This window comes from Lygodium microphyllum, chromosome 4 (assembly GCF_053477565.2).
Source record: "Lygodium microphyllum isolate KBCC chromosome 4, Lygodium_microphyllum_v1.1.10, whole genome shotgun sequence".
NCBI lineage: Eukaryota > Viridiplantae > Streptophyta > Polypodiopsida > Schizaeales > Lygodiaceae > Lygodium > Lygodium microphyllum.
Window position 1 is genome coordinate 89,601,293 of NC_141138.1, and position 25,045 is coordinate 89,626,337.

Consider the following 25,045-nt stretch of genomic DNA (forward strand, 5'->3'; position numbering starts at 1 on the left):
CATTAATTAGCCAACTATAAATGCATGAAGATTCAGAGTGCTTATAGAAGATTGAGGTTTGATAGGTTGTGATATAAAGAAGAAGAGGCCAAAGGAGTATGATACACTTTCCACATAGCATTTGGAATTATATTTGACATGTTATTTACCAATATAGTAGTAAATAATATGGATTTACATATCTGCATCTAGGGATCGGACATTGAATCTTAGTTTTTGAAATGTTGATGTTTGTAAAAAATGGGATTTTCTAATTACTATCACATCTCATTTTTGGTGACCTCTATAAAACTAATTTTCTAGAAATTTGGCCAGGCCATTGCATTTGTTCTTGGGGTTTGGTATTTTCTCCTCTGCAACACATTTTTTGTTATAATGATGGATTTGTTCACATCGGAAGCTTAACTGGGTTGAATGTTGAATGAATTTAATACATGAAAGATGATCTTTTCATCTTGTCATCCATAATATTTTTAATATTAAAGTTCCCCCTCTTTGCCATTGTCTCTCACCATGTTTACCTTTTGGAGTCACATGGATCATCACTCAATTTTTATTGAGATGCATGCCAAATGAAGTCTTTTTTGGGATATATCAATTTATAGTGCCATTTTTGTATATCTTAACCTAAACATTCAATTGGGTAAGCGTTTGCAATTTCTTTTACACCTTAACTTTTTAACAACACACACACACACACATACCGTGCATGCACGTACACTTGTTCCTATATAAGGACTTGCATGCATGATGGTTACATATGTCTACACATATAAATAGCTTCACATTATAGATTCACCTTTCCTTTTTGGTGGATTGTTAAGACCTCTACAAATCTATTATTTTCAAGATTTTTTTTTGAAGACGATTGGATAGGTAATTAGATGTTGGACCATAATCCACATGAGGTATGTTTGATTGATTAATTGCATGGAACTGGACTATAAGATGTTTTGAAGGCTACACTACATTTAAAATTCTAGATCATATTCCCACGTCAGTTATTGACAAATTTATTGCGTTGATCTATAACTTTCAAGCCAAGCCCTTGTGATACCTCGTGCACATGGTGTATAACGATGTTGATGAGTAAACATAATCACACTTACATGTTCTAGCTCACATGCACATGTCAATTGTCATCGTCCTTCATTTCGCGAAAAGAAATCATTTTACACCAATGAGATATCTTATATTGTCATGACTACTTGCCGGTTCGTGCACTTTGATATGTTCCTCTCTTCGTGCACTCTGATATGTTAACCAAAATGTGATGTCGACATAGGAATTTTGTGACTTGTTGGCACCATTGTGCCTAATGCGTGGGAGGGAGGAATGCATGGAGAATTTTGATCACGTTGTTTGGGCAGTCGAGTGGAGACTCTCCTCTAGTTACCTAAGACAAGTGTGAGAGGGAGCGGGTGGAACAAAGGAACAGCATATGCCCATGGCACCGGAGACAAGGGGGTGTGAGTGGGGTAGAAGGGGAGAGATATTTCGATGCCTTTTTGGCCCTTTTCGTCCTCCGCACGGTTTTCTTCGGTCGCTGCTCCCCCACACACACGACTTTCACCCTTGGTCCTTTACTTAGCGCATCAAATGCAAAATCAATGGCTGCCATTCAGCCGTGCTGTCTGCGCCGTCCACGTGTTCGCGTCACTCCCTCTTGCATGTGAATCTGTTGCCTCCTTTCTCTCTCCCACTTCCTTTTACACCTTACTGCAGCTCCTTCCCCTCTCGCCTTACAGAAACTTCTTCTTCTTCTACTCTCTCCATATCTAGTCTCTTCGTTGGAATCGATTCGATCACAGTGACTTCCACCTTGTTCTGGAACCTCTCCCCCCCCCTCTCCCTCCGGGCCAATCATCAAAAACATCTCTCTTGGTGATCCAGTTCCAATCAGGTAAAATTTCACTTCTTTCTCGTTCTTTGTCTCATGAATTGTCACTGGTAGTTGCAGTCCAATCAGATAGATTTCTTTTCTTTATTGCTGTTTGTTCTGTCTTTCTAGTTCCAATCTGGTAAATTTCGCTTCTGTATTGCTGTTTGTCTGATGAATTGTCAGTGGTGCAGTCCAATCAGATAGATTTCTCTTTTTTTATTGCTCTTTGTTCTCTTTTCCCAGTTCCAAGCAGGTAAAATTTTAACTTCTTTCTTGCTCTTAGTGTCTTATGAATTGGTAGTAGTAATGCAGCCCAATCAGATCAATTTCTCTTCTTTATTGCTGTTTGCTCTCTCTATCTAGTTTTAATCATGTAAAGTTTCACATCGTGTCTCATGAATTGTGAGTGTTCATGCGGTCCGATCAGGTAAATTTCACTTCCTTATTGCTGTCTGTTCTCTTTCTCGTTCTTTCTGTCAGCTATTGTGTTTTTCAAGCCGCAACCAGATTATATCTGATTGTTTCTCTATCACTTCTTTATGATTCAGCTGTCATTTGATTGTTCCAACCCCTGATTTGAGTTCTTACATCGGTTCATCCGTTCCAGCATGACACAGGCGGTGCAAGCCTTCCTGCATTCATGCCCTTATACATCCAGACAGCCTGCTGAAGTGCTACCTCGTGGTACGAGAACATACCTTCCTTCAAGCAGCCCTTCTTCCTTCTCTGGCCTAAGAAAGCAATATCTCATATTCAACAACAGAAAAGATGGGTCTGGCTTGACTGCGATAATGGATGACCTGCAAAGGACCAGAGCAGACAGGAGAACATCAACATTTGCGGTGCTTGATTTGGATAAAGGTACCGTAGATGTAGATGACCATATCGAGGTACAGCCTGCCAAAGCAAGTAATGGTACGCCTTTTGTGATGAATGGCTCCTCTAGAGTGTCTGTGGAGGAGGAGGCAATGCCAAATACCAATGTGTCTGGTCCTTCCTCCACCATTGTGTCTAGTCCTTCATCCAGCATTGAAGTAGATGCCGTATCAGAAGCAGAATTGAAGGAGAACGGGTTCCGGAGTACAAGGAGGACAAAGTTGGTTTGCACTATTGGTCCAGCATCATGCCAGTTCCATCAGCTAGAAGCACTGGCCATGGGAGGCATGAATGTTGCTAGAATCAATATGTGCCATGGAACACGGGAGTGGCATCAAAATGTCATCAGGAGTGTACGAAAGCTCAACTCAGAGAAGGGATATGCTGTTGCCATCATGATGGACACAGAAGGCAGTGAAATTCACATGGGGGAACTTGGAGGGGCAGCTTCCACAAAAGCTGAGGTAAGAAAACAATCTTGTATGGATTTAAGTAAAAGTTGTAAAGATGTAGTGCATGCTGTAGTTCGTTTGTTTCTAGGTTGAATGCCATCAATAGTGACTAAAAGGTCTGAAGTTCATTTCCTACACTTGTATGGCCATCATCCAGTATTAGGGATTAAAAAAAAGAGATTTGAACCTGTCTTTTTGGGTTGATAAAACAAGTTCTTTACCACTGCGGTAGCCACTTGCTTACAAGGGGGAAAAAAAGAGCAACATAGTGTTATCAGTCTTTGCATTAGCATGTTTAGGGTCTGTACAGCTTGGTTCAAGTTGAAAATGGGTGGTTTGAAGCCAGATGAATCAGTTAATTGTTTTCTTACTGGATGCATGCTACCACATCCTTTGGGGGGGGGGGGGAGGGTTGATCCTCAAGTAGGGGCTGCTCCATAGATGGGTATCATCTGCACCACCCTGACTCCGCCTGCTTCATGATCCCCTTCTTCTATTCCTGTTGCATTGTGTTTTTTGTAGCCTTTTGGCTCCATCTTTTGTTTTCTACCTATCTTTGAGCGTGCTTGGTTGGCTACAAGGCCCTTATATAAATATTGCACATTAATTCATACTTCTTTGCAAAAAGAAGAGGAGAAAGACTCCCCCAGGAGGGAGGGAAGGGGTTAGGAAGGGGCAGCTAGAGCATTTTTGGTTGCTCTTCAGTGAGAGGAGAGATGCCCAGGATATAGAGGGGTGGCTGATAGGATGCATGCTGCCTGACCAGAGATTGATGCGATAAAGGAAGCTAGATCAGGGTAAAATATCATGTCCGAGCTTCCTTCTCGACTCAGGTAAGAGATGGGGCAGAACAGGGATCTTTTGTGCACTATGGGGATAAGATACTCCAAATACGGAGTCAAGAGACCCGTGGGAGGTTGGACAGCTGGCTACAGATTAGTACATGACTTTGCTTGGATGCAAGATCAGACCTTTAAACTGACTGAGAGAGAGAGAGAGAGAGAGAGAGAGAGAGAGAGAGAGAGAGAGAGTTCCGTGGAGCATGAGGGTGTCTGTGACAATACAAGCAGGTGTTTGATGGCACCCTCTAGCAAAGGATGAGCTTGCAAAAGTCTAGTGACTGTGAAACTGGCCTATAGAATTAATTATAGGTCAGTAACATCACATTAAGACACGTGAACGAATCAGCAAATCAGCTAAAGAACTCACAACCACAGGGAGCTAGAATGCTCCTACTTGATACCAAGACATAGATTGGTCCCCGTTGCAGGTATTCCTTTATCCTTTTTAATTAGAGAGCAATATATGGAATGGAATGTCCAGCAATGGATTAGGGATGCCAGGTGGATTTGTCAGTGAGGAGTCTTGCTCAAGACAATGAGCAATCCTCACTATTATGAACTCCAATCCTTATTGTGACATGTGGTGTCAACTTTTCAAACGGTCCAGCTTTGCTCATCGGTGCTTTTCCCTAAGTTGCTCACTGACCATGGTAGTTGTGGTGACAAAACTCCTAACATCTGCATACGTGCAAATCATTACTCTCCTTAGTGTTAGCAGACAGGTTTTTATCTGTCTTCTTCTGTGTCCATCTCTTGATTGTGAGCCTCTGCTAGAGTTTGGTGAGGACTATTGGAGCTTTGGCACAGTCTTTTGAGTATAGCAGCAATGCACATCCTAGGCACGTGCGGCGGAGATCTCAGTTCTGTGCATTGCATTCTCTTGCTTGTCCATGACCTTTTTGGGCCTGTCCACCATGTGTCAAGTGTGCCACATGTTACTCCAGCAGCAGTTGTTCCTCTGCATTTCATGGCCAGAAAGGCTGGGTGGCACACTTTATGGCTGGGCAGCCATTATTCCGGGCAGGTCATTGCATTCTGCTACCAGGTTCAACCTGTTTTATGATATATCAGCCAATTTGCTGATCATTCCCTATTTATAGGGTCTCTCTCCATTGTGCCTATAGGCTATCATTACACTTCACTAGCCTTCTCCTTCTATTGGCTCATTTGTTCATGGTCATGTTGTTGGAGATCTAATCCAACCACCACCACCACCACCACCACCACCATCTTCTCTCTTGTTTCTCCTCAGTCAGGTCTCTCTCCCATCATGCTTTTGCAGTCTGGCAATGACACTGACATGGCGGTGATGACTTCAGCCTCCTTTACATTCAGTTCAGTGTTTGGTCCATCATCGACATCTTATGCTACTGCATTTTCCCTCCCTTCAGTCCTCTTCTCAGCCTGATTGTGCTTGCTTGCATGGAGGCTCCATTGAGGAAGCAACTGGCAGTTTGCGGGCAATAGTCTTTCTCAAATGCAGTTTTTTCTTGCAGATTTTGAAGGATCAAAGATGTCAGAAGGTTGTGATTGGCAGGACTTTGTGGATCGAGAGTTGAATGTTTCATAGCTCTCGAACCTCATATGTGAGCATGTTTCTCATGCTTGATACATATCCTATCAGATTCCTATGCATGAATAGCCTCTAAAAGACTTGATATCTAGACGAGATAAGATATTTATCTAGATATTATTTGGATCAAGAAGATAAGGCTATGTACCGATTAAAAATGTACTTGGGTGCTTTCTCTAAAGAAAAGTATTTTGCATATTTTTCTTTTGTTCGCACGCACGCGTGCACGCGCGCGCGTGCATACACACACACACACATTTGTGCCTGATTGCCAAGATGGTATTTGAGTACTATGCAGTGCATGCTTATCTTACCATAGCCTATTTTTGTCCATAGTCCCAATAGTTGCCCTTGTTATTGAGCTAACAATCCCCAGGAAAAGATGATGACGATGAAGGGGGCTTGAGGTTGCTTCTAGCCTATGACATCAATGGGTGCCATGCTTGAGGTCCACATCTTCATGATGCTGAGAAACCACTTCTTTAGTTCAAACACTTCATTTAGGGTTTTGCATTGGCAGTCCCAAAAAGGGCGGGTGTCCACATTTTGGCCACTTTTTTCAGTGGGCGCCCACACAATGGTGTACCACCCTAGTTAGCTTATGCCTATAAATAGGCAATCACTTCATTCATTCTCATCTCTCTTCAGTCATTCTTCACCCCTCTTCCTCCGTCATTCGACATCCTTCTCTTCTTTCATCAGCCCCTTTCACTTCCCTCATAACCCTTTAGGAGGACATTGCGGTTCGTAGCTCGTGGTTGCCTTCACCTTTCCTCTTCTGCTTCAGGCACCTTGTTCTAGCATCAGGCCTCGCGTTTGGAGCATCTTCCACCTGGCGCCACGATCATCTACTTGGTGTCAGCATCCTTCTCCATTAGGCTCCACCTCACTTGCATTTTGGTAGCATAGCTCCTCCTCCATCACTTGGCATCACTTGTCTGTCACACAGAGGTTGTTGGGACTTGTGTTTTTGCATTTACTGCCCAAGTCACTCCCCAATATCAGAGGACTGCGGTTCGCTCCCTCGATAGCTGTCCTTCACCTTCTAGTGATTTCTTCAATAGCCCATTGCTTAAAGGATTGCGTTTCACTCCGTTCATTGTGCAGATTTCCCATAGGTGTTGCCATATGATTCAGACAGGATAGTGTAGTTATGTTTTGAACTTCGGCTTTGTGGTATTAGCTTTTCTTCTCATAGCATGATTCAGTGCATCATCATTGTGTTTTTGTTTCTGAGTTTCTCCTCTCTGTGTTTGCCATACACACTTTGTGTTACTCTCCGCAAACCCTACTGTCTCTTTGCATTGTTGCTTATTTTGACATGGTATTAGAGCATACCTATTATTTTTGACATGGTGTCAGAGCATAGGAGCTCAGAGAGCTAAAGACCCTGTGAGAAGGCAAATATAGATTGCGGGTTTGATATCATCTATTGATTTTCCCCTTCATTTTCGCTGCATCACTAGGAGAGAGAGATACTCTTCTCTTCCCCACCCACCGACCCACCCTTTTACAGGTTGACACTTTAGTGCTATGACTTCTCCATAGGCAGATGGACAGACCACTAGGTGCTCCTCTTTTGGCATCACCGGAACCCCCACCGATGCTTGCCGCCATGGATCTTTGCTCCCTATCCCACCAGAGTATATGTGTCTACCCCCAGGCACTTGATGTGCCACCTCTCACTTTTGGGCCACAAAGTTTATTTTGCATCGACTTTCATATTTTTTTCTCAAGGCAATATGACGCATCCGATGTGTACTAAGCCCTTTCGAGCCAGGAGGATCGAGTGGTACCACGGCCTCCTCACGACCAGTGCAATGTGCTATGGCAGTTGCTTCTACCTCTTCTAGGGTTTTAGGAATGCCACCTCAACCACCCGCAATTCTACAGTCCACTCCTCCAAGAAAGGGTAATTGTTGGATCTATCCCCTCCACATTCTGCTCCTTCGAGAGACAATGATTCTTTGACACCCTCTATTACTTTGGCTCTGCAGTCCGCTCCATTGAGAGACAGTGACTATTGCCCACCCTTGGCTCAGCTTGAGTCTCCCTTTTTCCCACCCTCGACTACTCAATATCGAGAGACCACCTCTGAGAGTTTTTCGATATCTTCGATACCCTAGATACCTTCTTCGGCATGACTGGCGGCACTTCCTTTGTCATCAGATGATTCAGAGTTCGTGATCCATGAGTTTTAGATTCCCTCTCTCACAAAGGGGGATTCAGAGGGGGATATACTCTCTTTGCCCTTAGAGGGGGCTTCTACTTCAGCTTCAGAGGGGGCCCTTGCATCTCCACCCTCAGAGGGGGACACCTCATCATGATGTTTGCCACCCACCATTTATTCTTTTGGAATGGTTGTCCTTGAGGAGTTATTTCTCCTCTTGATACCTAGGATCTTTAGAGCCCACCTAGATCGGGGCGTTGGAGGTTCAGTCGCAACTTGGTGACGAGGCATTTGAATTCCTTCTAGCATGGAGTTACGGAGCTAGTGGCTTCTCTCCCGAGGTGGAGTCAGGTTTTATAGTTCATCCCGTCTACTGTTCCTTACTACAGGTTATGTTTGAGGTGGAAATCTTGGATCTCTGGGATCCTCTACCTCTTCATCGTATCTCTCTTCACTTCTCTTTCTTCATCCTTTTTTGGGCATGAGAGAGGGTGTTGAGAAACCACTTCTTTAGTTCACATACTTCATTTAGGGTTTTGCATTGGCAAGCCCAAAAAGGGTTGGTGCCCACATTTTGGCCACCTCTTTTAGTGGGCGCCCACACAATAGTGCACCACCCTAGATAGCTTATGCCTATAAATAGGCAGCCACTTTGTTCATTCTCATCTCTCTTCAATCATTCTTCACCCCTCTTTCTCACCAGTCTTTGTCTTCTCTGATGAGGAGGATCTTTGTGGAAAAAAGCAACCAAGGAAGGCTAGATCTGATGTAGATGTCAGTGCAGGAGAGAGATACTAAAATTCAGGCTGCAGGAGAGAGAGAGAGAGTAAAAACGCAGGAAAAACCAGCAGTAGCAATCAGTATGCTGAAATCAGCTCTGAACAGTGTGTGGTAGGCTGAAAACATGCACGAGATTGTTATAGACAGCAATGGCCAGCTTGGACCACGATGTCATCCACATCCGGGGTGTGGGCAGCAAGTTGAAATACCTGAAATCTGCAAAAACGAGATTATTTTCTGAATGGAGAGTGATCACAATAGTGGGTGGAAGGCTGGGAATAGGTGCCAGATTGTAGATGACAGCAAGGGACAGCTGAGACTGCGATGTCCTCCACAAAAGGGGTGTGGGTAGTAAGCTGAAAACACCTGAAACTTGCAAAAATGAGATGTTGATGTAGCGGAAGAAGAGAAGTGGATGTTGAACCCGCCATTGGTCTTTGCCGTCACTGGAGTGGAGGATCTTTGCCGCTGTTTGAGGAGATCTAGCTCCGATATTGTTAGATGCCGGTCAGTATTAGATGCGGGAGACTTCTCATAAGTGCCCCCTCTGTTATCAATCATAAAGCATGAGAGAGTCGTCTCTGTTTCTCCTCCCAGCCAAGTCTAGGAAGTACTGGCTAGACTTTTCCCAAGTCATGTCTCTCCCCCGCCAGCTGTCTCCTTAAGGTGAGTTATACTATTTTAGAGCTCACTCACTTCCTAGACTCCCCTTGACCCCATTCGGGTGCCCAAGTGCCCAAGGCCCCCGGACGGTCTTCTCTTGCACTTGTTCCCCCAATATTACACCATAAATGTAACATTTCCTCCCCCTTAAGAATCGGTTTCGTCCTCGAAAACGATACTTGGAAGGTCCAACTGTAAATTGGGAAATCTTTTCCTTAAAAGTACTTACTTGCTCCCATGTTGAGCTTTCTTCTGAATAATCTTTCCATTTGACTAGATATTCTTGATAAATAGTATTCCTTGTTCGTGTGTTACGAACATTTAAAATTCTTTTTGGTTCATGTGGATTAGATTGGTCATCTAATAGCTCCTCAATGTTATCATTTAAGATTAGATTATCTATATCACCCAGCTTCTTTCTTAGCTTACTTACATGAAAAACTGGATGTGTTTTACTACCAATGGGTAGTTGGAGCTTGTACGCCTTCTCCCCCACCCTCTTAGGTATTGTGAAAGGAGCACAATACCTAGGTGAAAGCTTTGGACATCATCCCGTTTTCATGGTTTTAGTTTGTTCAGGCACCTTAAGATAGAGCAATTCTCCTTCCTCAAAGGAGATGTCTCTTCGATGAGGATCTGTATAAGCTCTTGCTCGATTTTGAGCTCTCTTAATATTTTCTTGAGCAAATTTTAACATATTATTCATATCCTCCAAAAAGTCCGTGGTTGCCTGAACCTTTTCCTTATGCAGCTGCTCCTACTGCATGAGGAGCTTTGGGTTGAAACCCATATATTAGCATAAATGGACTATATCCAGTGGAAGAGTGCTTGGCACTATTATATGCAAACTCTGCTATCAGTAGATACTCTTCCCAATTAGTTTGCCTTTTACTTACATATGCTTTGAGCATATCTTCAAGGATTTAGTTAACCCTTTCAGTTTACCGATCAGTTTGCGGGTGCTCCACCGTACTCATGCTAAGTTTAGTATCCAACTTCCTAAATACAACACGCCAAAATTGACTATTAAATTTTTTATCTCGATCAGAAACTATATTTGCTAGAAGGCCATACAATTGGTATATGTTCTCTATGAACAATCTAGCCAATTTTGGTGTTTTAACATCAGTTGAAGTTGGAATAAACCTAGCCATTTTGGTTAACCTATCCACAATCACCACACAGTTGTGTCCCCTTTGTGTTCTGGGTAACGTGACAATAAAGTCCATGGAGATACTCTCCCATTTTCCCGAAGGAATCTCTAATGGGTGGAGAAGTCCTTCCGTTTTCAATCTTTTAGCTTTATTAACCTGGCATTTATTACATTTGACCACATAGTCAAGGGGTCCTTATTCATTCCAGGCCAATAGAACTGCATTTTAATAAGACTATAAGTCTTATTAACTCTTGGATGTCCCGCACTAGGGGTATCATGACACTCGAAGAGTATCTGGCGTCTTATTTCTTCATCTTTCGGGACACATACCCTACCCTTGTAGAGTAAATAACCATTATCAATGGTAAAATTCTTCCACTTGAATCCCATTTGAGCAACCCCTGATGCTCCATTTCCTTGTTGAACATCCTCAAATATTCCTTCCTCAGTGGAGGCCCTTCCATTTGGATCCCCATTTTCTATTGCTTTCCATATATTGGAATATGCCGGATCAACCTGGCATTTCCCTTTTAAGGATTCAAATAAATCGGAAGTGAACTGAGTAAAACTCAATTCATTTATGATGGGCATTCTGCTGAGTGCATTAGCCTCTATATTGTACTTTCCCTTTCTATACCTTATTTCATAGTCGAACTCTTGGAGGAGTTCGGCCCATCTGGCTTTACGCCCTTGTAGATCCGGTTGGTCATTAAGCCACTTAATGCTTTCATGATCCGACAAGATCAAAAGTTTAGCGCCGTACAGATAGTGTCTCCATTTCTTCATTGCATGTACTATTGCACATAGCTCCCTCTCATAAACAGAATAATTCCGTTTTGCATGGTCTAATTTCTTGCTTTCAAAAGCAAGTGGTCGACCTTCTTGTAATAAGACCGTGTCTACTGCCCTATCACTGGCATCAACTTCAACCACGAATGGTTTATTGGGATCCACAATTAATAGTACTGGAGCTGTAGCAATAGCTACTTTAAGTTTTTTAAAACTTTTATTTTGGTCTGTTTCCCAATTAAAGCTCTTCCCTTTTCCTTTAAGTTGGTCCGTCATTGGAACAACTATCTTGGCATAATCTCGAATGAATCTACGATAAAATCTAGATAAATCTAGGAAGATCTGCAGCTCTTCCAGGTTTTTTGGAGATCCACAATTAATAGTACTGGAGATGTAGCAATAGCTACCTTAAGTTTTTTAAAACTTTTATTTTGGTCTGTTCCCCAATTAAAGCTCTTCCCTTTTCCTTTAAGTTGGTCCGCCATTGGAACGGCTATCTTTGCATAATCTCGAATGAATCTACGATAAAATCCAGATAAACCTAGGAAGATCTGCAGCTCTTCCAGGTTTCTTGGAGATGGCCATTCAATAATTGCCCTTACTTTTTCTGGATCCATCTTGATTCCCTCTTTCGAGATAATATGCTCTAAATATTTGATCTCTTGTGCGAAGAATTCACATTTAGTTTTCTTCGCATAAAGGGAACATGTTCTTAACAATTGGAATACTAATCGTAAGTGTTCCAAAGGTTCTTCTCTTGATTTACTAAAGATCAAGATATCATCCAAGAAGACTACTACAAAGTGTCCTAGATAGGGCCGTAACACACTATTCATCAGCTTCATAAAAGTAGCTGGTGCATTAGTGAGGCCAAAAGGCATTACCAAATATCTAGTACGAAATGCTGTCTTAGGAGCATCATGTGCCTTAATTCTTACTTGATGATAGCTTGATCTTAAGTCAATCTTTGTGAAGAATTTTGCCCCTTGTAATTGATAAAAAAGATCTTTCATTCTGGGCATAGGAATTTTATTCTTCACCGTTATTTTATAAAGTGCTCTATAATCAACACAAAGTCGCATAGAACCATCTTTTTTCTTTACCAATAAAATTGGTGAAGCCTAAGGTGAATTGCTGGGTTGTATAAATCCTTTATCAAGGTAATCCTTAATTTGTCTTTCGACTTCTTGGTGTTGTGTTTCACTTAGCTTATAAGGTGGTTTAGAAATAGGGTGTGTATCCCTATCTATGTCAATTGGGTGATTTACCTCACCCCTATCTGGTGGAAGGCCACTTGGTAAATCAGAAGGAAAGACATCTTTAAATCATCTAACAAACCACTTAATTCATTACTTACATTCAACTCACAAACATAAGAAAATTGTTGCTTTATATTACAAAAAGTAAAGTGTCTTGTACAGGAAGGGACCATAACATATATACCTCACAAGCTTCCTTCTTTATCAGCTTTTGAACTTCAATGGAACACATCAAAGGGTTATCAGATACTTCATGTTCACCTTGAATCACAAAAGTCTTACCATCCCTTTCAAATTCCAGTGTATTATGATGATAACTACGCTTTAAGGATGGTTCCAATCCCCATAGCCACTCCCTCCCTAAAGCAATATCGGCTCTTTCCATATTCATAATTTGGAAATCAAGTTTATCTTTATATCCTTGGATCTCAATTTCCAAATTGGATACCATTGTATCCCATATTTTATTATCTTGACCTTGCATCATACGAACAACATATTGATGCCCACTCTTTTGTTGGGGAAGTTTCAATTTTTTGACAAGTGCATAATTAATGAAGTTGTGGGTGGCAGAGTCATCAATCATGACTCTAGCCCTCTTTCTAGCTATCAATCATGACTCTAACTCTCTTTCCAGCTATAAATCCATGCACTCTAACTAAATCACGTGGCCCGAAAGTAGGCTGCCACATAGAAGTTGACATACAACACCTGTGCTGTACATCCTTGTGCAAGACCTCTAAAGATTTATACTTTTCATGCCCCTTTAATTCTAGGGTTTGCACTACATGGATTTGTTTCTCTTTTCCCTTGCCCTTGTCCTTATCCTTTCCTTTATCTTCCCCCTTTTTCCTTTGAGGGCAATTCCGGGCAGCATGGTTAGGGGATAGGCAATTGAAACATAGCCTTTCTTTTTTAGCCTTATCAAAGTCATCTTGACTTAACTTCGGCCTTACATATTGTTTTTTTTCAAAGGGTTGTTTCTTACCCTTAAGGAATGGCATTTTCCTTTTAAAATTGCCTACAAATTTTGAGGCTTCAAATTCCTTAGTCTTGGGCTGTGTATTAGTGAGACTAGCGAGTGCACTTGGACGTTTATTATCTTCATTGATTAATGCAAATTTAATTGCCTCTTCAAGTGTCTTAGGTGAACTCCTTTTCACTTTCTTTTTACAGGCCTTATCTAGTCTCCTTATGAATCCTCTTGTCTTTTGAAATTCATGTATTCCCTCCAATTTGAAAATTATCTCACGATACTCCTCGAGATATGTCAGCAAAGGTCTTCCCTTTTGTCTGACAAAATCCCAATCTTTCTAATTTCTTTCCATTTCATTTTCAGGAAAGAATTCTTTCAAAAAGACCGATTCAAATTGAGCCCAAGTTTTAGGTATTTTATTTGCCTCCTTTAAAGTTCTCCACCATTTATATTGTTGGGAATAAAGGGCCATCGTGTCTTTTATATGTGCACGGGTGTGAACACACCCTTAGTACATTGTACTTTCATACATATATCTATCTAAAAACCTAAAGTGGTACACTCGTCATTGTATCGAAAAACGTGTTCACTCTCTACTCTGCTCTCTTGCACTCTCTGTCTCACTCACTGCGCGTAACAACGGTCTGCCTCAATCTCCATGCCTAATCGATTCCTACAAACTGGTATCAGAGTGCAGAATGCATGCTCCCCGAGGTCAAAGGCAGCTCGCGTATAGCTGCTGAGTGTGTGACCGTCGGTAGACAGGAAACGAGTAGCAGTTCCAGGTTGCAGTCGCAGGTAAAGAACGTCAGTAAACAGTCGAGCTAGTCGTGAACTGCATGCATCGTGGGTAGTCAGGTGCGAGCAGGAGTCGTTGGCGGATTGCTGGCGGACAGTCGGATAGGTGACGGGCTGACTGTGTGACAGGTAACGGGCTGCAGCTGGTCGGGGGTCCAACTTGGACCACAACAACTGCAGGCGTAACGCGACGGGCGACAGCTGCATGGTGACAGCGGGCGTTGACGAGTGGGACCAGCCGGTGGGGTTCCAGGCTCACGGCGACGCCTGGCGGGTCAATGGACCCGTCAGAATCTCAAAAAAGAAAATAAAAATTTCAATCCTTTTTTAAAAAATTGCTTTTACCCATTGATGGGGTTTCGTGCATGTAAGCACAAAATCTCAAATCTGTACAATTTTGGCCCAGAAATTTGGGGCTTTTTCCAAATTTGGGAAATTTGATACAGGATAACCAAATCTGTCTCAGAAATTGCAAGAATTTGTGACATTTTGTCCCCGACATTTGGGGCTTTTCATGTACATGCACAAATTGGGCTGAAATTAACCCAATTTCTCATAATTGAGGCACATTGGACCCCGTGCAATTTGGGGCTTTTGCAGTTTGGACAAAATTTGTGCAGCATTTGGTCATTTTATGTACATGCAGGTTGAATTCCGCGCAATTTGGACATCAACACTTGGTAAAATTTGGGGGTTTTGCTGAAATTGCTTTATTTTGGCAAAATTGGACTGTCCTATGCATGACAGAGGAAATGCAGATGTGTGTTTGACACTTTGAGCACAAAATTTTGGGGCTTTTGACCATTCATGTCAAATTTTATGCCCGTGGGTACAGGTACAACAGAAATTGCAGCTGAAATTTTGGGATTTCTCATGTAATGTGATGCACATGCCCTTGAAGCAGCTGTAATCAATTGGATAATGCTGTAGCACTTGTTTTGGCGCTTCTGAAAATTTAATTACAGATCTGAAATCTGTACTTCTGCGTGGTCATTTATTGCTGATTGGTACTTGTTTGTACCTTGGTCACTCGGGTGATAGTTTGGGCCTGCATTTACTGGTTTTTTGGTCACATTAAGGCTGAAAATCATGGCTGGCAGCAATGACAGCAGTAATCTGATGCACATAAAGAAGCTTGAAGGCGCACACAATTTTGCAGTTTGGCAAAAGCAATGCTACAATATTTTGTTACAAAAGAAGCAGGCAAAGCCGATCAAAACCAAAGGGGCAAAGCCTGCGGACATGGATCAGGATGATTGGGATGAGTTGAATGAGCTTGCACGCTCAACCATAGAACTATCAATTTCTAATGCCTTGCTGTTCAACATTGAAGGTTTGGATTCTACATATGCTATATGGACTAGACTGGAAGAACTGTATGCACAGAAGAGTGCTGTAAGCAAAGTGTATTGGTTGAAAAAGCGTATGGATTTACTTATGAAAGAAGGTACAGCAATGTCTACTCACTTGAGTGAGTTTAACTCCATTTTCAGCCAGCTGGTTGCCTTGAAGTTCATGATTGATGAGGAATTTAAGGTTACTTTCTTGCTTTGCACTCTACCAGAGAGTTGGGATACATTTAGGACTGCTATGAGCAATTCTAATGTAATCCTTTTGTATGCTGATGTAGAGAGTGCTCTACTTATGAAAGAGATGAATCGGTAGAACAATGCATCTAGTAAGTCTTCTAGTGCTTTGCATACTAGGGGCAGATCACAGCAAAAGGACAAATATGATGGCAAGGGACGCAGTAAATCATGTGGCAAAGATGTTGAATGCCATCATTGTGGCAAGAAGGGTCACTTTAAACGTGATTGCTACAAATGGAAGAAAGAGAAAGAAAAAGGCAAGAAGACAGATGATTGCAAGGAAGAAAAGAAGGACGATGAGCCTAAGAAGAGCAGTGTAAAAATTGAAGAGGTGAATGCAGTCACTCATGACAGTGACAGTGGGAGTGATGTACTCTTTGTCTCTTCACATTTTGGTGCACATGCTTTACTTGCAGATACAGATGATGACATGCATACCTAGATTCTTAATTCAGGTGCTTCCTTTCATGTCACCCCTCATTGTGAGTGGTTTTCCGCCTATATAGGGGGTCGACATGGTGTTGTCCATCTTGGGGACAACTATGCATGTGAGATTGCAGGTATTGGTAGTGTGCAGTTACAGTTTCAGCATGGCTCTGTCTTTACACTTCAGCATGTATGGCATGTACCTCAGCTCAAGAAGAGCTTGATTAGCACAGGCCCTAGATGATGATGGTTTTCATACCACCTTTGGTGATGGAAAATGGAAGATCTGTAAGGGATCTAGGGTTATTGCCCGAGGTTGCAAGAGTGATACTTTGTATCCACTTCATGTATCTAGTGTGCGTGACCATGTTGTTGCCGTGACCGAACAACCAAGCGTTTCTCTGTGGCATTGCCGGTTGGGACACATGAGTCAAACAAGAATGAAAGTGCTTTCTCGTTTGGGTTACTTGCCTTGTCTTCGTTATGTTGATTTTGAGCATTGTGATCATTGCATTTATGGCAAACATGCACAGACGTCTTACAAAAAGTCTCTTTCTTTGAAATCTTCTCCTCTAGAGTTAGTACATTCGGATGTATGTCAAATGCCAGGATTATCTTTAGGGGGAAATAAATATTTTGTCACCTTTGTCGATGATGCTACACGAAAAGTATGGGTTAACCCTATACGTAGCAAGGATGAAGTGCTTGACAAGTTTAAAAAATTCTTGGCATTGGTTGAAAAGCAGACAGATAAGACACTTAAGTGTCTTCGCTTTGACAATAGTGGGGAATATGTTTCCAAAGCCTTTCAGGCATTTTGTGATAGCAAAGGGATAAAGAGGGAGTTCACTGCCCCTCATAATCTTCCCCAAAATGGAGTTCCAGAGTGTATGAATCGGACCATACAAGATAAGGTCCGTACGATGCTATCTCATGTTACATTACCCCATGGTTTTTGGGTAGAGGTTGTTGTGACAGCCGTTCACTTGATTAATCGGTCACCAAACAGGTCTTTGGGGGGGAGGGGAGTTTCCCAAGAAGCGTGGTCGGGCAAGCCACTTTCATATGCTCATCTAAAAGTGTTTGGCTGCGAGGCTTTTGTGCACATTCGTAAAGAAAAACGCAGCAAACTTAAGCTCAAGTCCTGTAAATGCATTTTCCTAGGATATGGCGACGAGGGTGAAATGGGATATAAATTGTGGGATCTCGAGAAAAGGAAAGTAGTATGCAGCAATGACGTTATCTTCCGGGAAGATCGCATGCACAAACAGCCTGAAAAGACTGAGGAGGTCCGTAGGGTTGTATTCCGGGAAGAAATACCTTTTAGACAGCAAAATGTGCCCGTTGTACAGCAGCAAATACCTGCTGTAAATGAACCTGTAAATGGAGGAAATGATGCTGGAAATGATCAGCCAGCTATTGCCCATGAAAATGAGCCATTACATGTGCAGGAACAGCCGAGATAGCAAGCTGTTAATGCTGATTTGCAGGCTGAAGTGCTAGGACAGCATGCTGAAAATGGAAATTTGCAGAAACAGCCAGCAAATAATGACCATTGGGTTAGGAGATCGTCTAGGGCTACTAGAAAGCTTGAGAGATTTGTTCTTGGTGCAATTAATGTGGCTGAATATGTGATGCTAACAGACTGTGGTGAACGGTCTTGCTTCAAGGAAGTAATGGACAGACAGAACAGCAAGAAATAGTATAAAGCCATGCTGTCAGAGATGGAATCTCTTGATAAAAATGGCACTTGGGACTTGGTGCAGTTGCCTAAAGGGCAGAAAATCCTTTCATGCAAATGGGCTTATAAGATGAAAGTCACTTCTGGTTTCTCACCAAAGTACAAAGCCAAATTGGTTGCAAAGGGTACAAGTAGGAGCATGGAATTGACTTTGATGAGATTTTCTCTCCTGTAGTCAAGATGATTACATTGAGAACCATTTTGGGCTTGGTTGCAGTTGAGGATATGGAGCTCATACAGATGGATGTAAAGATTGCGTTTTTACATGGTGATCTGCATGAAGACATATATATGCAGCAGCTTGAAGGGTTTGTTGAACAAGGGAAGGGGAAAATGGTATGTAAACTCAAAAGGAGTTTGCATGGGCTAAAACAAGCACCAAGAGAATGGTAACATAAGTTTGATACATTCATGTAACCCCAAGGTTTTCATAGAAGTCCAGTGGATCACTGCTTGTACACCAAGAAGATAGCAGATGGCAGTCTGATTATCTTGGTTTTGTATGTAGATGACATGCTGATTGTTGGCAGGGATACTCATGCCTTGGATTCACTGAAGCAAAGTCTTCATGGCAGCTTTGACATGAAGGATCTTGGTGATGCAAATCACATTCTTGGCATGCGAATACTCAGAGATAAATCGAAAGGCTTACTCTATCTATCTCAGTAGGAGTATATCTCCAAAGTTTTGGAGCGTTTCAATATAGAAGGGGGGAAAACAATTGGGGTTCCATTGCCTCCATATGTGAAACTCAGTGCAGAGGACAGCCCTACATCTGATGATGAGAAGGCTGAAATGGCCAAGATACCATATGCTTCAGCTATTGGCAGTTTGATGTATGCTATGGTTGCTACACGTCCTGACATTGCACTTTGCAGTGAGAGTGGTTAGCAGATACATGGCAACCCCTGGCAAGAAGCATTGGGATGCAGTGAAAGGTATTATGAGATACCTCAAAGGCACAAAGGAGTTGTGCATCTGCTTTGGAAAGCAGAAGGCATCTATTGTTGGCTTTACGGGTGCAGACTATGCTGGTTATGCGGACTGTAGGAAGTCCACTTCTGGGTATGTGTTTACTTTCACAGGAGGAGCAGTCTCTTGAATCTCCAGGCTATAAAAGTGTGTTGCATTATCTACTACAAAGGCAGAGTATGTGGCTGCCACTGAGGCATGCAAGGAGGTCTTATGGCTTTCACGTCTGGTGGGAGAGCTTGGCATCACAGAGTTACCTGTTCTCCATTGTGATAGTCAGAGTGCTATCATGCTAGCACGGAATCCTGTCTTTTATGCAAAGACAAAGTACATACAGGTGAAGTACCACTTCATTAGAGATGTACTTGACAGCAAGAGCATTGAGCTTGTCAAAGTGCATACAGATGATAATCCTGCAGACCTTCTTACGAAGGGTCTTCCAGCAAAGCGGTTTGCTCATTGTTGACAGATGATGGGAGTTGGATAGATATATTTATTTCAGCTTTGTACGTACCTAGACTTAGCTGATTTTCTTTCTCCTCTTAAGGCACGTTGCCTTTAGGTGGGAGATTGTTGGGAATAAAGGGCCATCGTGCCTTTTATATATGCATGGATGTGAACACACCCTTAGTACATTGTACTTTCATACATATATCTATCTAAAAACCTAAAGTGGTACACTCGTCATTGTACTGAAAAAACGTGTTTTCTCTCTACTCTACTCTCTCGCACTCTCTCTGTCTCACTCATTGCGCGTAACGATGGTTTGCCTCGATCTCCGTGCCTAATCGATTCCTACATATATGCCTTTGGCCCCAAGGTTAAACTAGCCTCCAGCGCTTGAAGATGTGGTTGAGTATTCTTTAATTTATGCAAATCTTCCCATTTTTGGAGGAAATCAAAGATATTATCTTTATTTCTATCCTTTTCCTCCCCATGAAACTGAGGGGGTTTCATATCTTTTAACATTGGGTTATCCCTCAGCTTTTGGTGGAGTTTCCTAAAGTCTCGCATAGTCACATCTAGATCTTTTGATGAAGATGGAATGTCTGAGGTTTCTACCTTATCTTTATCCCTTTCTAGTAATAAGGCTAATTGAGATTTTATTTTTGTGAGTGAGTTAGCAACTCCATTTGAACCCCCTGTGCTTGCACACGAGCAGTTAGGTCATCAAATTGTTCTCGTGTAGCAAAAAATTCTTCCCATTGTTCTTCTTGTATTTCCATTTCATGGGGATCCACCATGGTCCCCGGAATTAGAGCCTTCGGTTACATCCTCTCTCTCTTTTCCCTCCATTAATACACTGGAATTAGAAAGCAAATATAAGAAATTTGCGTACAAGATGAGGTACTTCCCTGATTACAGTAATAAGGCAAATGTCGATGGCCTTTATAGCTTAGTGATAGCAAAAGACGTGAGGAACAGTGCGACTTTCCTCCAATTTGAGCAGGTCGCGTGGGAATAAGACCTGTCGAGCAGGAACAAAAGATAAGGATGGGATTAAACACCCTCCTGCCAGGTCATGTATGAACAAATGGTGACCACTGTTGTCACTTTTAAGCGGGATTTCGCCCGACACGACTTGCGCCGTCCTACCGTGATCGGGGACGAAGACTACAGACGAAGCACGATTGAAGCAGCTGAGACGGGTCCCGATCACGTCTCAACGGAACAGAAACTGCTCTGATACGAGTGTTAGATGCCGGTCAGTATTAGATGCGGGAGACTTCTCATAAGTGCCCCCTCTGTTATCAGCCATAAAGCACGAGAGAGTCGTCTCTGTTTCTCCTCCCAGCCACGTCTAGGAAGTGCTGGCTAGACTTTCCCCAAGTCGTGTCTCTCCCCCGCCAGCCGTCTCCTTAAGGTGAGTTATACTATTTTAGAGCTCACTCACTTCCTAGACTCCCCTTGACCCCATTCGGGTCCCAGGGCCCCCGGACGGTCTTCTCTCGCCCTTGTTCCCCCAATATTACACCATAAATGTAACAGATACCATGTCAAAAGATGACGTACCAGCGAGACAATAGGGTTTGCGGGGAGGAACACGGAGTGAACTCGGCAAACGTGGAGAAGAGAAGAGAGGAGAAAAGAAACTCTGATGAATGGAATGATGAAGTTTAGAATCATGGAGTGAATGTGATACAAGGAAACAAGGGTGCCGTAGCATAAGGAATATGATAAAGATAGCCACGAACCCCGAACCACAATGTCCTCCTGAAGGGGTGCGATGGTAGTGGAGAGAATGGAGAGAAGAGCTGACGGACTGAATGAATCAACCGTGAGGAATGAATGAGAGAGTGGCCTATAAATAGGCACAGTCAGTCTAGGATGGCGCCCCTTTTTGGGGCTGCAAACCCTAAACGCAAAATGTAGAAAAGCAAAAACGCAAATTGCAGGTGAAGGGTTTCTCAACATCTTCCACTTGGCGTCACCATCATCTACTTGGCATCAACGCCCTTCTCCATCAGGCTCCACCTTCACTTGCATTTTTGTAGCCTAGCTCCTCCATCACTTGGCGTCACTCATATATCTCATAGAGGTTGTTGGGACCTGCGTTTTTGCAGCCCGGCTCATCCTCCATCATCTAGTGCTATCATTATCCACCTTGTTTCAGCATTTGGGCTGCTCTCCCTACATTTGACAGCTTCGACACTCCGGGATTTGTGTTTTGTTGCCCAAGTCACTCCCTGATATTAGAGGACTACGATTTGCTCCCTCGATAGCTGGTGATCATCTTCCACATCTTCGACAGCATGAGAGGACTCTGGTTTGCTCCCTCGACAGTTGTCCTTGGGCTTCCAGTGATTACTTTGATAGCCCACTGCCCAGAGGATTGCATTTTGCTCCGTTCACTATGTAGATTTCCCACAAGTGCTGTTGCATGATTCAAATAGGACAGTGAAGTTATCTTTTGAGCTTTGGCTCCGATGTATCAACTTTTCTCAGTGCATCATCACTGTGTTCTTGTTTTTGAGTTTCTCTTCTCGCTAAGTGTTTGCCATACACACTCTGTGTCACTCCCGCAAACCCTACTGTCTCTATGTACCATTGCTTATTTTGACATGGTATTAGTGCATACCTGTTATTTTTGACACATGAAAGCCCAATTGCTCCTTTGATCTTGGAGGACTACTCATGGCCCTTGATTGCACTCACTATGCCCTCGACTATCTCCCTTCTTTAGCCCTTTGTTGCTCTCATAGACCTGGTCTCACACAAGGTATCTTGCTTCCATTGCATATCATCTACTTGTGTGCTAGGAGTCTACGCCCTCCATTCTTCTCCTCCTCATGTGTGGTTTGACAGTTGTAACTTTTATCTTAAAGGTAATTTCTAAAAGGCTTTAAAAACCTTACCTTCCTCAAAGACTCTTTGAGATGCCTACCAAAGATTAGCCCCATAATTTGTTGTGATCTTTGAATAACAACTCTTTCTTTTTAACGATACTCTTTCTTCTTTAACCTTGCTTCCTTCTTATGGGTTTACCATTAACAAGCACTCTCATCTTTGTGGAATTTTTTTTAGGGATTGGGTGTTAGTCTCTTGTGATGGAAAAAAAGTCTCTTTCAATGAGATGAATTGAGATTGGGCCTTGCAAAGCTAATTAATCCTTGTATTCTCCTATTTTTTGTTGAGTTGGGTTCTCTACTTGGTAATCTCGCAAAAGGTTTATAATTTTTTATTTTTTATTTTAATGATAGTCTATCTCATTCGAGTTTAGAGGCAAGAGAGGAGTGAGTGTATCCTCTTATGTCGGTCTCTTTCTTGTAACTTGTAAGCAAGGGTTGCCATTACATTGGAGGTGTATATGGCTAAACCTTGCTCCAAGATAGGAGGGATGATGTGAAAGGCTGCAATTTTTTTGTCATTAGGATCTCACTCATCTTCTTTTTGAAGGAGGGTTTGTAGGGTATTTCGTAGCTCGTGTGTGAACATGCTCTTATGCTTGATATTAATCCTACGCATGAATACTATAAAGGTTGGATGGCTAGAGAGCGAATAGACTTTGGTGCTTGTTATTTATTCAATACATGAAGTTTGGTCATTTAGAAGTCGCCTTTATCTAGATATGATTTGGATCAAGAAGATAAGGCTATGTGTCTATAAAGATATACTTGGGTCATCTCTCTAAATAGATTGAAAGAGTTCTTTGTGCACTATCTAGAAGTACATGAATTGGAAATGAAAATGGCTTTCTGTTGAGAGCATCTCTCCACATTACAAATGATGGCTTTGTTGTTTGCCCGAGATATATAGACACCCACCTTTCTCTCAGGATTAGATATCTTATTGACTAGTTGTGTATCTCTTCACACCAGCTAGAAATTGAGATTGGTAGATATAAACCATACCTCTTGAGGAGTGCATGTGTGAGATCTGTTAGCAGCGAGAGATAGCGGAGCACTACATCTATTGAAACCAGGCTGCCTCCTCGGATAGGTTGGTAATAACTTGATTGAATAATAATTACAACAAGTAATTAATTCACATAAATTGAAATGTACACTTACCGCCTTAATCTTGGACAATGGACAGCATATTGGCCCCAAAACTGGTGCCCCTTGCAGTATTTTTAGAGAAATTATTGAAATGAATGGAGTATAAGTGAGATTCTCTAATCTCCTCTGCTAATCCAAGTGCCCTTTGTTGTCAAAATTGACTAGTAAGCCTTTAAACCAATTTTGCCCCTTGATTTGCTTGGGGATTGGCCTTCACATTGCTCCTTGAGAGATAAATTAAGCCCCAAATTTGATATGGGTTGGTTGGTCTTTTGAATCACCTTGAAATTCTTTAATTTCAGATGCTCGAATTCAAGTTCTACGTTCTCAATTTTGAGCTCACATCTTGACGTAGCTCTCAAACCCTAATTTTTGCTGTGAATTAGGGTTTCTAGTAGCAAAGATATTCCAATATCTACATCTTTGATGACTCAAATGGTTGGATTTTGCTGGGATAACTTGAGAGATGGCTGTAGGATGAGAGAGAATGCCGTAGATAGAGAAATTTCGGGGTGTCATTGTAAGAAAGATTGAAAAATTGTTGTTGCCTATTGTAGGTCTGGTCCTTAATGGCTGCAAATCACATCAACAACATCTCCTTGCTCTCTAACAGCCTTATCTTCTGCCACAATGCTAGAATATACTTCCTCCAATCTCTAAAAACGTTTTTTTCACGTGCATGGGCAAGTTTTGCCAAGTGGTAGCCTTCTACTCTTATTTTCTAGCATTATCTAGCTTATTAAATTAATTTTCAAAGTATTAACTTTGAAAATTAATTTAATAATTATTCTAGTACCGAGAAAAATAATTCCACCAACCAATAATTAAATTGGCTAGGCCAATTTGTCTTCCAAGTATCCTTGAGCAGTTATTAGGCCTTAGGCCAGCATTAATTAGTTGATTAATGCCTAGTCTCTAATCTTACCCAGTAACATTAGTGGCCAATAAATTGGTCTAGACCAAAATTTGACACCGGGTACCACCTAGTACGTGTCAGACATAACTTGTCACAACTTTTGCCTTTGGCATCAATTGATATTTCGGGGTTTTGAGTTCCACATTGTGAAACAATTTACTTGCACCTCACATATGGAAGTCACATTAGCACATTTGATTAACTTTTAATCAAATGCTAAGCAAAGCAATAAACTTTCACATCCTCGTGACATTTGCCGTTGTTTGGTTTACCATGAGATTTCAAGGTGTTTTCATTCTCTCTTTAAAGATGGGTTAAGACGGGTTTAGGCCACCAAATTGAGTCATAGATTACATTGATTAATGATGTCTCAACCCTTTCTTGTGGAGATATGACAATTTAGAGAGACTTTCCTCAGGAGTAGAGTATGAGCATATCGAGAGCCTATTAAGAGATAACTTCTAAATTTCTTCTCTTCACAAGGATTATCCAAGCGGCTTCAAAGCAATCTTATTCTATATCTAAGAGGAGTACTAAGGAGGCCCCTATACCATAGAAATAGGGAATGGCCGTTCCGGCCTGTAGGAACGGCCTAACGCGTTCCAAACCCTCCAAGGAGGTGAAACGGCCAGGGAACGTTCCCTGCCGTTCCCCCTGCCGTTCCCTGTTTGGAACGGCCGTTCTAG

At 42.1% G+C, this 25,045-nt stretch overlaps 1 protein-coding gene across 3 annotated transcripts in view; it reads left to right on the top strand.

The window, feature by feature from the left end:
- Window positions 1–1,545: 1,545 nt before the first annotated feature.
- Window positions 1,546–25,045, top strand: part of LOC148037290 (pyruvate kinase isozyme A, chloroplastic-like) — a 37,085-nt gene continuing 13,585 nt past the window's right edge. Inside the window, exons 1-3 of one of the 3 annotated variants that reach the window (XM_087676211.1) lie at window positions 1,546–1,903; window positions 2,074–2,135; window positions 2,490–3,222. In XM_087676211.1, coding sequence (XP_087532337.1) covers window positions 2,491–3,222 — 732 coding nt within the window. In that variant the 5' untranslated portion in view covers window positions 1,546–1,903; window positions 2,074–2,135; window position 2,490. Of the gene's footprint in view, window positions 1,904–2,073; window positions 2,136–2,191; window positions 2,310–2,489; window positions 3,223–25,045 lie in introns of those variants that run through there. The other 2 variants (XM_087676210.1, XM_087676209.1) reach the window with 2 other exon arrangements.